This window comes from Zosterops lateralis, assembly GCF_965231275.1.
Source record: "Zosterops lateralis genome assembly, chromosome: 11".
Lineage (NCBI taxonomy): Eukaryota > Metazoa > Chordata > Aves > Passeriformes > Zosteropidae > Zosterops > Zosterops lateralis.
In genome coordinates this window covers 14651978-14666958 of record NC_139771.1, presented here as the reverse complement: position 1 = coordinate 14666958, position 14981 = coordinate 14651978, and the positions used below count along the sequence as shown (strand labels likewise).

Below are 14981 nucleotides of genomic sequence, written 5' to 3'. Positions count from 1 at the left end.
TACAGTGCAGTAAGCAAAGAAGCTGTAGATATAAGGCTACCTATTTTGGTTCAGTGCCTTGTTTGTAAGCAGAGCTGCTGCTCTGACTCACAGGCAGCAGGAAAACACTTTCTTTTGCTCTTGGGGAAGCCAGAAGTGATTTCCTGGGGCTTCTCCTGTTTCTCAGTACTTCCAAAAGTTCAGCAGGGACTGTGATTTGACTGAATGGAGGAAAAGCCTGACTCTGCTGTCTTATGCTGTATTATGTTTACCATGCTTACATAATATGGGTTTGGTAACCCAGAGGTAGAAAACTACTTTCACTCCATTGGAATTATCTCCAGATGACAGCACATTTATAGGCCAGAATCTGTTCTACACAGGTAACAAGATGCAAATTTAAAAATAGTCACATTAGGTAAATACCACCAACTAAACCTCAAATCCTTTCTTCTTGGTTTTACTTGAACAAAATAAATCTATGACTTCAATAGCAACCTCTCCTGCTGAATAGGGCATGACAAAGGACTCGAGGAACTAACTCACAGTTTGGGTTTTCATCAAAGACCAAATGTGCTTTTACTCATTGCAAGCACTATTTCACTACTTTTGCACTACTCAGGGGATATGGGGCTTTTCAGATGACTAAGAGGAGAAAATTCCAGAGCAAGAAGAGTAAAATAATTGTAAGAAAATCCTCTAGTTAAAAACTATTGTTTTTATCTTCATGTTGTTCCTGGGGGCTTGCAGGCAGCTTTTCCTTTTTAATAAAAACCTAGGAGAGTTCCCCCTTAAAGACACCAAATCTGTGGTGGTTAGAAAGCATCTGTAAATGTCCAGTCCCACATTGCTCATAGCTGGTAGCAAATTGATATCATCCTGTTTCTTCTGATACATTTGAGCACTGCATTTACCTGACACGACAGCCTCACACAGATGTCACATGGTCCCCAATTATTGATACACAATTAACTTTAGGAAAACAACATTTTATTGGTGGGTCATTAAATCGTACCTCAAAGTCTTCTGAGAACCCATGCTGGTTATTAGAATACAGCTCACTGATGTGTTTAACAAACTGCTTGACTGGAATTGCTTCCATATCATCTGTAGGAAAAAAAGAAAAAAGATACTCAGAGTTGCTCTTTGTTTCATACATAAAACTTGAGGAGAGGAAGCCTTCACTTGATACCATTTAGGTCTGAGTTCCCAGGGGCAGAGCTAGTTCAATATGCAGTAATAAGAAATCTTGGTAAATCTGGCCAGTTTTGAGGTAAACATTTTATTGTATTTCCAATTCCAAGCACTACAATTATAAATACTGAGAGCCTGTTCCCTGGGATGCTGGTTTACAAAATCCAGTTTCAGCTCAAGGATAAACAGCTATTGCTCAGTTTGAAGATGGTTGTGGATGGGCTGAAGAAGCCTCCTCTCCTTTCATTATATAAAAAGAACATAAAAGACTCCAAATGTGAAAATACAGTTGGCAATTACTCACAGTACCTTTTACCAGACTGAGCAGACACACAGGCCTTTCTTATTAAAGTTATTAACTTTTTCACTTTCACACAATGATGTAGAATCCAAATGGACTTATGAAACTGCTTCTGATCAAAAGAGCAAGCAAACACAACAGCCACACTAATTTGAGTTCTCTCTCATGCCAGACATTATTCATAACATTGAATATTATAGAGTATTCCACTGGACCATTTGCTCTTGCACAGCACAGTGCAAGTGCCACCAAATATATAAATAAATCACTCTTATATGTCTTCTTACAGGAAAAAAATTAAAGAGTCAAACTGAAGACAAACACGACAGTTTTGAGTACCTGGGGCTCCAGGAAGATTCTAATAAAGCTGGGCTGTAGGATGGCTGCCTTATTCCTCTATTTAGCTCTCAAAAAAGGCCTGGATATTGTTATGACCATCACTGCAGTTGGTAGAAAAACTGTGCTTGCCAAGATTCACCAGATAATATTTTCAGTCTGGCATTTAGAAAATGCAAATTGCTATACAACTGTGATTACTTTCAGCATGTGAAAAAATCTATTGCCTGATGGCTACTATTGTCTGATTGCATGATTTTATGGCAATACCCTGTATTTATATAATCCATTTAATATTCTTCTGAAGATAGTATCTAGGTTATGTTTACTCCCAGTAATTCAGTGGTGTATTTTTGCTCCCATTTAGCAGACATATGGTTTGGTGCTACAGCTGCATTATAATCTGGATTCTTTTCCTTTTAAACATCTACATTATGATAGAAAAAATCCAAATATTTCTACAGATACTTAGCAAAATTTAACGATAAATAAATAGATGTGACATTTACTGTATTCAGAGTGAAAGATCTTTGGCAGCTAAAACCTCTAAGCTGTCACATACGCTTTTCTTAGCAAAGGGTATGAAGATCTGTATGTGTAAATGAGGTTCTACTTTGGCAAGAATTTTATAGATCCCTGACAATCTGATTTCTTTCCAGCTGATGGCAGTTAATATTGACCATGTCATTACTTCTCTCCTTTTATTTTATAAGGTAATGCTCTAAGGTGGCTTTTTGCATCTATTGACATTTTCAGATCTCAATCAGCTCCCTTCTATTTTATTTACAAGGGCCAATTGTTAAAGATATGTTTGCAATCTGGTCACCTCACAGTATAGTAATGCTACTTTAATTAACCACATGCTCATTTACTGAATAATACAGAATTCAAAACATTTGACAAGTGTATGCTCTTCTTAGCAAAAAGCTGCAGCCTGCAGGAATGCTGGCATTTAAAAATATTTAAGTGATAACATTTATTCTATATAATATTGGGAATATCAACATCTCATAAGAACATTTATTTCAATATCTTCAGCCAAGACATTTGAATGGAATGATTTATAGAAACAGCAAGAACTTGTACAACAGTATTTCCTCTTCTGAAAAGTAACCCATACATCCTAAATTTCCTTGAAAATAGCTTCTGCTATGGTAGCAATTGCATATAATCCCACAAGAGAAGTTCCACAGTTACAATTTGGGTTTTTTCCTTGCATAGTTTTAGCACAACTGAGACCAACCAAGATGAAGTATTGGCTGCAGCAGACCAGTGTGTCCAAGCTAATTTTGTAGAAGGCAGAATTTAACTTTAATTGTGATCTGTGAGCCAGAAAATACATTAGAGATAACATGCTCTCCAGTCCATTGAATTCCCACCAATTTCAAGGATGGGTCTGCACCAGAAATCCACGGCAAAGCGTGGATAGTTTTCTTTTTATCATCATCACTGCATGGTGGCAGTATGTCTCCACCTTTATAGCCACTGCTACTTCACTTCTCTCTTGCTAACTGTTCTTTAGTGTTTCTCCTCCCTTTTTCCTCTTCTGCATTTTCATTCTAACTCCCTCCAGAAGCCTTAGCCCAATGCAGTTTCTTACCATATTTGATGACATGGGTAACAACTACACATTAAATAATTAAATAGGAAGTATTGTTGACATATGAGCTCACTGGGTCAGAGGGAAATTAAGTTGCCCATCAACTCAGGAAAACCATGCTGGAGTAAATATAATTATTACAGATCAGAAAGACTAAAATCAGAACCATGAACATTAGAAATTTTAAAACCAGTTTAAGGTTTCCAGCTCTCAAACTGGTGGGATAACATGGTCCAGCATGGTCTGTGACTGGGACAGGCACAGCCCTGAGGGGATGGGCAACCTACAGTGTGATAGGATGTGGCTGGTCCTCCCTGCACACCCACCTTGCCCCAGCTGATGGCCACAGGAAAGCAGCTGCACAGGAGATGGAGCCTATCACATTAACCAGTGAAACAGGGCAGTAATCTGGGCTGGAATTTTTTTATTCATAACCTCCAACTCTGAACTCCCACCCAGGAACACAAATTACTTTAGCTGGATACAGGCAGGCTGAGCCATGGGCAGCTTGCCAGGCCTCTGGTAGAGTGTGTGCTCACATGCTCAGCACTCTGGAATGCTCTGTGCTGACGTTATCTGGAGATGGCTGTGACCTTCTCCAGGAAAACCAAGAGATGTAGCTAGATGCACAGCATCTGATTTTCCTTTAGCTATCGTCAGCCCAAAGGCTTTGGTTAAGCCTTCTTTCCATCTTAAAGCAAACAGACTTAAATGACTGTAATTCTTTTAGTCGATTGAAGAGATTAATAGAATCCTATAATGGCTAATTAGCAGCTCTCCATCATTCTGTGCATATTCACTTTTGCACTATATACTTTTTCCCATCAAGAAGCTGGAGTGACATTTGATATTGTCAGTGCGATCCTTACATTTTGTAAGACCTACACATTATTCAAAGAGAAGAGGGAGGTGTTTTAATAACATACCTTCACCTCTAACACTGCAGATATAATTACATTTCTGTCTAGCTTGGGTTTAGCCATCTGTTTTATCAGTGTCAATAAAGTGATTCTGGATTTACTTCACTGTGAAATATGAGCTGAATCTGGCACCATAATAACGTACTAACCCTTTGTGTTACACAGAGAAAGAAATATATTTAGATGGACAATATTTTAGTAATATTTTTTATAATCTACCAAAGCTGACACATGGCAGGGTAGGTTTAATTTCTGTTCTAAATATTTAACATACTGGTGGAGTTCCCATCTTGTCTTGCTGGCCCAAGCTAAGCATCTAAGAGGAATATCAAATAAACCCAAAGGGAAGCACAAGGCAGCTCATTTCCTGCCATATGGAGACAATGCCAAGAAGAAAATCATGTTTGTTTAAAAAAATGACTGTAGAGGAAAACCTTCACTAACACCTCCTTTTTAAAGAAATGCAATTGCAAATGTAGAATACTTAACACATTCCTTCATAAGACAGACACCTTCAAAAGAAGCCCAAAGCGTATAGAAGCAATAAAGTTCAAACAGGGTTACATTTTAAGTTCGGATAATTAGTAATCCTACCAGGAAGGATTTTCCCACAGCTCCCACTTAATAAGCTGCCTTTGTAATGTTAAAGCAATAGGGGCCAATTTCCAAAGAAAAATAGGATATCCTATCAGAAATGACATTTCCACATAATAGGGTCTCAGATTCATTTTGATTCATTTATAGTCTGAGAGCTCACCGGATAGTTTAGTGGCATTGTATTGGAATAGATGGGTTTGGGTCAGGAATTAATGAAGAAGGTCAAAACCAAAGTGCTTCCTCATATTACCTTTACTTAGATGGAGTTTTGGTGTTTCTGAAGACCAGATGTTTGACACATGAAACAGTCTTAGTAAGAAAATTCTCCATATCTTTTGCTCCTTCTGTAGAGCTTTCTGTTTTTCAGCTATTACCTTACTCAGCCTCCTAAATCCTATCTACTCCCTGCATCTTATGCCTTATTCTTAATGTGAAAGCTTATTTGGTTGGTTTGTGAGTTCCTGCACTTGAGTCTCTCATTTACTGAGCCACCTGGATTCATGTGCCATGGCTGTCACGTGCTGTGGCCCATCTGCTCTGTGCCATCCCTGCATGTCGGGAGCACCTCCATCAATTCTCAGAGTGCTTTTCACAGCTGGCTTCAGCCAAAGAATGAAGGGATTCTCCCACTGAGCAGTGACCTGAATCCTGCTGATCTAGCTGATGACTGTAAGAAAGGATTGATTGATCTGTGGAGAGGGGGAAGGGGAAGTTATTAGTGGGGTAGATGGGTTGATCCTACTTGTTAGGCTGATGAATAGTGAAGTGACAGGGAAACTTCTCTTTCTGAAGGCAGCACAAACCTAACTTGGCTTATGATGACCATTAAACCAGTGACATGGTCAGGGACATTGATGCTTAAGAATTCACTTTCGACAGTGTATCCTTGCAGTTCTCATTTTCTGCAAAAGTCTTCCCAAAATATGTAACTGTAGGATTGTAACAGGACTGGATTTGACCTCTCAACTCACTGAAAAATAAGATATATGAAAAATGCTTTCCCATATCCATAGCAAACAAGCACCTTTCTGTTCCCAGCAACACTCAACCCTGGGATGTCATTTCATCTTTCACTCTCTTATTCCTAGGAAGAGCATTGAATGCAATCACAGGATTTTTAAAAAGATATTTATTTATTGTTAATCACTTTCAGTGAAGTTTCATGGGTTTTTTACTTTTTATAAGGAGGGATGGAAAAATTCTGCAAGCAGCTGCAATACCTAACATCAATATTTAGGATGCATTTCACTTAAAATGGAATCTAACAGCCATTGCATAAGCTACAATACATACCAGAGTGAAGGCTGCCATGGCTATGGCAGCAGGAGTAACCACGCGGAGTGTGATATTCTATCTCTACAAGGCTGAGCATACACAATACTGCAAGGATGAACAGCACACCCTTGGGCAAAATTCTGCCCCAGCAGAGATGATTAAAAATTCCCATCAATTCAATTGTCCATCTCTAGAGAAAAGCTTAGACAAAACTAAACCTAAAGACTGAGCATCCACTCCAAAGTGCACATACTTAAAAGGGCTCAAAACTTCACATGCTGCTCAGATTTTGGCACACACTGAATTTGAAATGTCTGAGCAGACAGAAATAGCCAGCCCTTGCCCTAAGTCACACAAATACTGGACTCTACGAGTCATTCCACACGTTAAACAGGGCGGTGCCCGGCTTTCTTCAAACCATTTGAGATTTAATGCAGTTGAATTATACACATTTATATTGTCAGAGCCTTTAATTCTGCAGTACACTGGCTTTCCTTGCATAACTATTTAAAATAAGAATGCAATTGAAGCCGTTGTATTTCAACTGAAATAATTAATCTTTCTGACTGATTGCATTTCCTTGCTGTATTAAAAAATGCCAGAAATATAATAACTGTTTTATTTGTATAACATTAGTATCAATTAATTTATGATAAAACAAAGTCATTAAAAAGTCTTAGTATTGAGAGGATGTCTGCCTTCTGTGGAGATCACATCTCCATAAATACTATAAAGACTATCCAAAAGTTTTAATTCTAGGACATTGAAATACCTGAAGATGAAGATCTCTTAAGGGTGGCATCCTCCTGAAGTCACTGACCTCAGTAATTAAGACAAATTACAAATTAAAATGAATTAAGATGAGTGAGAAATCATTAAGAGTTGATTACTGGGGACACGATTCCTCATTAATGCTCATTTTTTTGTAACCATGTGTTTATGAAGTATTATTTTTAATAAAAACCAGCTTTCAAAGTGAAAAGGCACAGAAAACACTTTGAACACATTTAAAAGTCCTGGAAAGATGGGCATGCTGAAAGAAAAACAGAAGTCCTTTCAGGAAAATAATTGCTATCTATTTGTTATAATCAAATCAAATGAACACAAGGGCAGGTTTCTGATAAAGGGAAGACATATGAAAAAGCATAATATGAAAAAACACCTGTGTAATTCTGCTACATTCATCTCTCTTGCTTCAAGACTTAATCTACTACAATGCTATTAGCCATGTGTCAGTCAGGAATATAAAGATGTTAATGATAAAATTTTATATGTGTCAAAATAAGAGCTCACTTTAAATCTGCTTGTACAAAGATTAGGTTATCATTAATTATAAATGTAATAGCAATACACTTCTTCCCTTTAAGCAAAAAGCCAATTTCAGTCCAAGAGAATGAAATAATGTGAATTTTCCTTTACCCCAGACATTAAACGTGATCTTATTTGGTATTGCCATCTAAGGAGCATAATTTTAATCTCACACATTTCCATCCTCAGGTCCCAGTCCTGCCATCAATTACACACAAGCCTTACATTCTAGCACATGAAGATCCAACTCCAGGGCTCTGCCTCCCAGTGTAATAGCTCTCAGAAAAGGATCTATCTGCATTTCACAGGGCCACCATAAAAACACATTCTTTTGTGTGGTAGCCAACCCCTGAAGCCTCCACTAGAAGAACCACAACTAGATATGATACCATAAATTCTACAGTGTACTACTGCAAGGGCAGGGTTGGTACCAGAGTAAAAGCAAAGTGGATGTTCCCTAAAATACCTTGATATTTTCTTGGCTTCAGAGGACGGCTGTGTTTGCCATATTGTGTTCATGAATTTAATTGAAGCTGAAGATAGGTACAATTCACAATATGGTGCTGGAACATAAATCCACAGGGAGCAGAGAGCAGAAATAAAGTCTTAAACAGCTGAAGAGCACCACCTCTGTGCTCAGTGAAGAGCTTCATGCCCTTGAGAAAGAAGCCCTCGGCTGCAGTTAGTGCAGTTCCTGTACCTCACAAGGCTCACTGTGCTCACTGCACTGTCACTGTCACAGCCACAGACATATCCTGGGCTCTGCTCTTTAGCTCTGGGAATGCAACTTGAGACAGACACACCTTAGCAGAAAACAGTAAGATACCAAGTCTGTGCTGGGAACCTGCAGTTTCCTTGTCAAATGAGATATCATTACTGTCTCTTAATAGAAATCGTTTGTCAAAGGGTGGATGCTGCCCAAACACAGCAGCTGAGCCTGTAAAAAACACATCAAGTCTGACCACTGACATTTGTCAGGAAAGGTTCAAGGCAATATTCAAATTATTGAAGAACTAAGAATTAATAAGATGGACTCATGATGGGAGTCCTTGTAACCATGAAGAGACAGAGGGAAATCAAAGAGGGTCATGGGTGCCCTGGCCTTCACACCCTGGGGGGTGTGAGGTGGTCAAAGCACCTTTTTATTGCTATTCCTAAATTTCCTGGCCTTGCACACCCATACTGAGACGTTCTTGAAGAACCATGAGTGTTTCTCCATCAGATTCTGCCACTAGTTTTTTAAAATACATTATTAATAAAGTCCATGATTAGTTAAAAATTAATTTACTGTCATTTAAACCTAAAACTGAACATACTGTGATCTAAAAACTGTTTCTTAAGTCTTTTCATCTAGACACAGCTGAAATGATTGGCATCACCTCTGAGAAATTTTACTTACACTGAAAATATAAGATATTAAATGCTTCTGGAAAATATGGTAAACGAATCAGCTGCATTGGCCAGCTGTTTTGTTCTTTATGATCTCTGCTTCTCTGGACTGTGGTCAAAACTATACAGAGTTCTGAGCTTTCCATCAGGTCAAGCCTCAAGCACCTCTGTACTGATCTCACCTCAAGTCCTGCCATCAGTGCCACAGCATCCATTGTGCCCATCAGCTGAGCAAGGAACCAACAAAGTCACAGCAAGATCCACAGCAAGAACAATGCTCCACCCAAAAGCAGGAAAACTCCGACACAACAGAGAGGAGGAGGTTAGAAGTGGAATTTTTATGCATTTCACTGTTTGATATCATCTAACAGAACTGCACAGAACTGCACTTCTGCACTGCTGTCAGGGAGCAGCTCTGGCTAGGAGAAGAAAGGAGAACTGCTTAAGGGATGCATTTTGGCTTCATGGTTGCAAAATGCACAGGTCTGCAGCTGTGATGCTGCTGTTATTGTTAACTTTCCCAGCCTACTGAAGAGGATCAAGTCCAGAAAGATCCAGAAAGTCAGTCAGTTACTGACCCAGCAATAGAGAAGACCAAACAAACAGAAGCAGGAGCAGCTTTGCTGAGTGAGATGCTGCCAAGAGCAAATTGAGAAGAGATCCAGGCAAAGATGGTGTATATGTGGCTAAAATTACCTGAGCATGGAGACAAAGAGAGAAGATACAGAGAAATAATTTTGTTGGGTGGAATGGCAGGGAAGTTTTCAGAAATCTGCCACTGACTACAGATGTATAACTGTTAGGTGCAAGGCTTATGTGAGTTGAGATTCATACCTCAGCCATAATATCCAGTGGGTGACTCAGATAATGATAACTCCTTTGTCCTGTGTTCCTCTAGATCAAGCAGTGCAGATAATTATGAACAATGATAATGATTTGGATCTCAGAGAGAATTTGCACATAGGCACGCACCTATGGGTGATGTGGCTTCCTGCACAATAATTAAGGATGTAGCCAAGGGAAGTGAAATAGAAAATGGATAAAATAATTCCTCTGGAAGAAGATATTTTAGATTTCACACCTGAAAAGTTCCACTGTGTGCCTATAGCAGGTAGCTGGCAGTCTGATTTAGAGCTTGTAGACCTGAGAAAACAGAGGGTTTGCATAAACAAGAGCAGGACATTGAGCAGAAATAAACACAAAGGCTACCTCTGATGGTGCCAACACATCACGGAGCAGAGCAGTGGCACAGAGAAACACCAGTGCTCTTCTGAAACCTCAAGCTGTGTCAGGACCTCGCTGTGCCTGGCTCCCTGGCACGTGGCAGAGCCACCCTGTACCTGGGCCAGGACCAGCCAACCCAGACCCATTCAGTTCCCTGTGCCCAGAAGCTCACTGTGTGCTGAGATGGGTCTTGGCAAACCTGCTGAACATCTTCAGCCACTCTGCTGCTCTGAACTGCCATCAGTGTGGCTGCTTCCACCAAGAGTGGGAGTTGGTCCACTGAACTGTAGGAGGTAGAGGCACAGTCTCACAGGGACATAGTCAAATTCCTCCTGTAAGGATGGAGTTTCACAGTCTAACAAGGTTACTTTAAAAAACTTGTTTCTGTGAAAATGCCACTTGTATTTTGCTTCTAGTATCAACATAGCAAGTAAGACTTTCTCACACCCTGCGGCAGCTTCCAGAGGAAAAGTTCAGAGACTTATCATTTCATCAGTTACCATCAATTTAAAGGAGAATTTTGTCATTTCATGTTCTTAAGGCATTTCAGTGGGCTGCCTATGTGGGAGCAGCAGCTGACGTCAGGGAAGACTGTCATCTAGCGACAGGTATATGGGGGAAAACAGCCTACTTCTACATCTCCAAACAAGGAAAATACCTCGGAGAGCTTCAAGATCTTTCAAGGCAGTATCTCCATATTTGGAAAAAGCCAACATAGCTGGAATTTTTCTCTACTAACTTGAGCCTCATGGCTGAAAGTATCCATGTGTTAACTGTTATACCTGTACAGGTAAGAGATAATACACACAGAGTGAGGTCCTTACAGAGGGTGATTTAGCTTTTGGTGGCTTTAATGCCAGTGTCAAGATCTTCAAATTCACCAGTTTATTCTCTTTTATGATTTTTCTGGGCATGATTCAGCTTCAGATTAAGGCCCCTCCATTTGGATGTCTGCATTTTTAACTACAAAGCTGCTCAAGGTGTCCTGAAGCATTTGCTCAGGGGATGCCTTAATCTGCAGTGCCCCCTTATCAGGGGCGAGCAGCTCTTAGCAGTACTGAGTCTGAGCACACCACAGGGAGCACTGCAGTGACAGTAGCATCCTGTTCCTCACAAAGCTGCTGTGGTATCACAGTCTGGCTTACTCTAGTCATGGGAAACGTCCCCAAAAGACAGTGTTCTGTTCCCAGTCACTTTCTGCTATGTGCCAGAATGGCTGCTGGAGAAGCACTGGTGCACATGCTGCCCTGACAGTACCTGCTGCCTGCAGGGTTTTAATGGAACTTCTTCAGCCTACACTATATTTCATATAAATGCACTCCAGTCTTAATGGATTGACCATCAAAACATCTCTGTGCAACAGGGAAGAACCACTGTCTCAACAGCACACAGTGCAGCGTGGAAGATGGAGCTTTCTGCTGGTTTCTTTTATCTGAGAAAAAAAATTGTCTCAATTACAATAAAAATACTACACATTGGCCAAAGAGGTTTCTGTCTGAAGGGAGAATTTGTCTCCCCCCAGTGCCTTGTAGACATAATCCTCTGGGTTTATGCTGTGTCAGAGTCAGCTTAGCCCAGCCTCCCCTTCCCCACAAGGAGGTACCACAGCAGGCATGGTGGGACCATTGAACTGACTGCCACAAGCAGTCCCAACGGGCATTTGTTCCTCTTGGTTTCAGAGTAGGAAGAATGGAGTTCAGCTATTTAAGTATTTCTGTGAAAACTAATCACTGGTAGTCTAAGATTAAAATCTGTCACCTCCTTTACCCTAAAGGAGAAGGATGACTTTTTGCTGAGGAAGTGAGGTGACCAGGACATGCATTTTAGTCTCTAACAGAAGGGACAGGAGACAATAGCACGTTTTCTTTATTTTCAGTGGTACAGCATCAGACTGCAAGGCAAACTGCCTAATGCTTTCTGCAGGAATGTAATAGCTGACCTTTTCTACTAGTTCCCATGGGTACTTTGAAAGACTCTTTCTAGAAATAAGTCACACATGTCTACTGAATAAAATCAAGGAAAATATAACTGGAAGCACTTTTTCCTAGCACTTCACTTTGCTAGGAAGCAAGTTTCTTCAGTGTCTCAGAAAAGGCTCTGAATGTTCTTTTTGTAAAATGAACCTAATTAGGTACAAGATTGAATCCCAGACCAAAGATGCAGATACAGAATATGAGAAGGAAACTTAAAACACCTTCAAGAAACAAGTACAAGCCTTTGACAGGCTGAGGTCAATATAACATTTTTGGTATCTTAATCCTGCCTGTGAGACTGACCATCATCAAACAAGGCAGCGGCTGCAAAGGCCACAGCAACACCAAGCTGCTCTCTGTCATCACAGCTTCAAGGCAGCTGCATCCTGCACTTAATAATTCCCAGAGGAAAATGCCTCATGAAGAGAGAATAGCACTGTACTCTGCTTCCAGCATTAGTCTCAGTATAGCTGAAAAATTTGACCTTTGGTAACTTTATTAATACCAAATTAACAGATGGCTTTGGACTTTACTTTGAGATTGTTTGCTTATCACTGTGTCTCACTGTCCTTTCTGAAAACCCCAGATTTCACCTCTACACACAATGAAAGTGGGAGCAAGGCCCCCAGTCTCGAGAGAGCAGTGGAGCTGAATATCCCTCCTCTGCAACCTGCCCTGATGGAGCAGCTGGTTTCACCCTGGATGCAATGTCTCAGTGTTTTCAAGACTTGTTACTCATGTTTTTGACATTTTGCAAAGGTTATTCTGAAATTTCTATTAAAACAAAGTGGGAGAGGTGCCTACGGAAAAATACAGCATTGGCACTTGGAGCCCCATTACAAAGCACATTAAATTAAATGAAGCAGCACCATACAACAAATTTCTACCAAAACCCCATGATTTATCACAAGCACAACCTTCTCTTCTTTATGGAATTAAACTAGACTCCAAGTAGTACAAACACAGGAGATTAAGCCCTTCTTACCTGGAATAGGTATAATGGGAATACTTTCATTGGGGACCACACGGGGGGAGCTGCTGTCCTCCACATAGAAATGAGCAGTCTGAAAACACTTTCTGTTAAAGAAAAAAAATAAGATAGATTCAGGGTGTGAAAAACTGCTCTCTGAAAAAAACTTTTGCACATGTTCTGTTTCTCCATTTCTGTTCCATACTTTCAGATGTTATAATTTTAAAACATTGATACACAAAAACATATGTTTGTTTTCTACAATTACCATCCTAATTTCAGATTCTGGTGTGCTCTAATTCACTAACATCTGACATCCACCCATCATAAATGCCTATATACATTATTGCTAAAGTACTATTGAATATGAAATTATAATCATAAAAGTTAGTGGCTGCAAAACAGGTTTCAAATACGAAAGAAACTCAGCACACAAGAAACATTCAGCATACAATTCAAGTCCAAATCCACCTAAGACACTCAATTTGCAGGGAAAATACACTTACTGTAAAAGTTTCTGCTGTGTAACAACCAGCAGTAATACAGCATCTGTACCTGCTGCATATCATGATGTTCTTCTATGAAAGTTATCCTTCAAACATTAAGGTCTTTTGTTTGCTTGCTTTTTAACACTAATGCCATATAACCTTCATCCCATCCTCCTCCTGCAAACTTGTATTACATATGCTGGTACACAAAAATCCAATAGACACTTCCCTTGGGCCCCAGGACTCCTCTCTGAAAAGGCCTACAATGAAGAGCACAACTTAAATCCACCTGACTCTTTTTTACCTGTATTTAATGCAAAGCAGAGAGCACAAGCTGGTCATCACAGAAAAGGTACTGAGCAGAATAACATCAAGAGATCCAGGGAGACTCTGCATGGTGATGTTAACTGAGGCAGGGTTTTCCAACGCCAGCGTCACTGCTCATTGCTGACTTAATGAGCTGCTTGAGGCTGGAACTGAATATTTAATGAGTCTTGCTTGGTGTGAGCAGCTATTGTGGCAGGAGAAGGGTCTGGTCTCATCTGTCGAGGCGCTAAACAATAGCTCCCCAGTGCAGAAAGATCCCCCTCGCTGTCACCCTTCAACTGCTCCTCAACACCTGGGCAAAGTTTGTGGGGGCCTGGTGAACTGTGACTTTGCCAAGTTGCAGGATCCCTTGCTCAAACATATTTGCACATGTGGCATCCAAGCTGCTGCCCTGCAGTTCCTGCAGTTTGCTGCTCTGCAACTCGGGCTTTGTGCTCTCCGTGCAGAGCAAAGTCATTTGTGCTCGCTTTGTTTCCAACATCCATACATGCCAGGGAGAAAAAAAGTCCCTGAAAACCAAACCACTGTCTGAGGTGAAACCAGGATTGAAAATTATCACAGGTGCTTGCTTTCCATGTACTTTCTAGTGCACAGGCACAGTGCTTTGTAACACAAACACAAGCTATGTACAAGTACAACTTAAGACAATCCAGAAGCAGGAGAGAGTGGATTTCACAGCATGGAGTCACTGTCTGGGAGCAGCTTTCTATTTTCAGGCATGATGGCTTGCATTCTGCTGAAGTCATATATTTAGTGAGTATGCTTTTGTTAAGAAACACCATAAGGTGAATTCACACATGAGGATGCAAGATGTGCAATAGTCTCACAGCATTTAAAGACATGGGCTGAACTCCCCCCGCCTCATCACTTGCTCCCTGTTCTCATTTTTTTTTGGCAGCCTTTATTTTGGACAATGCACACCCTGGGGGCACACAGCAGAATAAATCAGTCACACATAAAGAAGAAACTATGAATATGAAACAGGCAAAATGTTCCTGATTTTGATGTATTTGGGGCTCTTTCCCCTGAGTCAATACTACAGAAATCCTTGAATGGCTTCTCCTAGTAATGAAGGCCTTAAAAATGTGTTTGATAAAACC

The 14981-nt window shown here is 40.3% G+C and overlaps 1 protein-coding gene across 1 annotated transcript in view; it reads right to left on the bottom strand.

The window, feature by feature from the left end:
* PTPRG (protein tyrosine phosphatase receptor type G) overlaps positions 1-14981 on the bottom strand; it is a 395271-nt gene that overhangs the window by 30978 nt on the left and 349312 nt on the right. Inside the window, exons 14-15 of the mRNA XM_083869612.1 lie at positions 13082-13173; positions 995-1086 (exon numbers count right to left, since the gene is read on the bottom strand). Coding sequence (XP_083725738.1) covers positions 995-1086; positions 13082-13173 — 184 coding nt within the window. The remainder of the gene's footprint in view (positions 1-994; positions 1087-13081; positions 13174-14981) is intronic.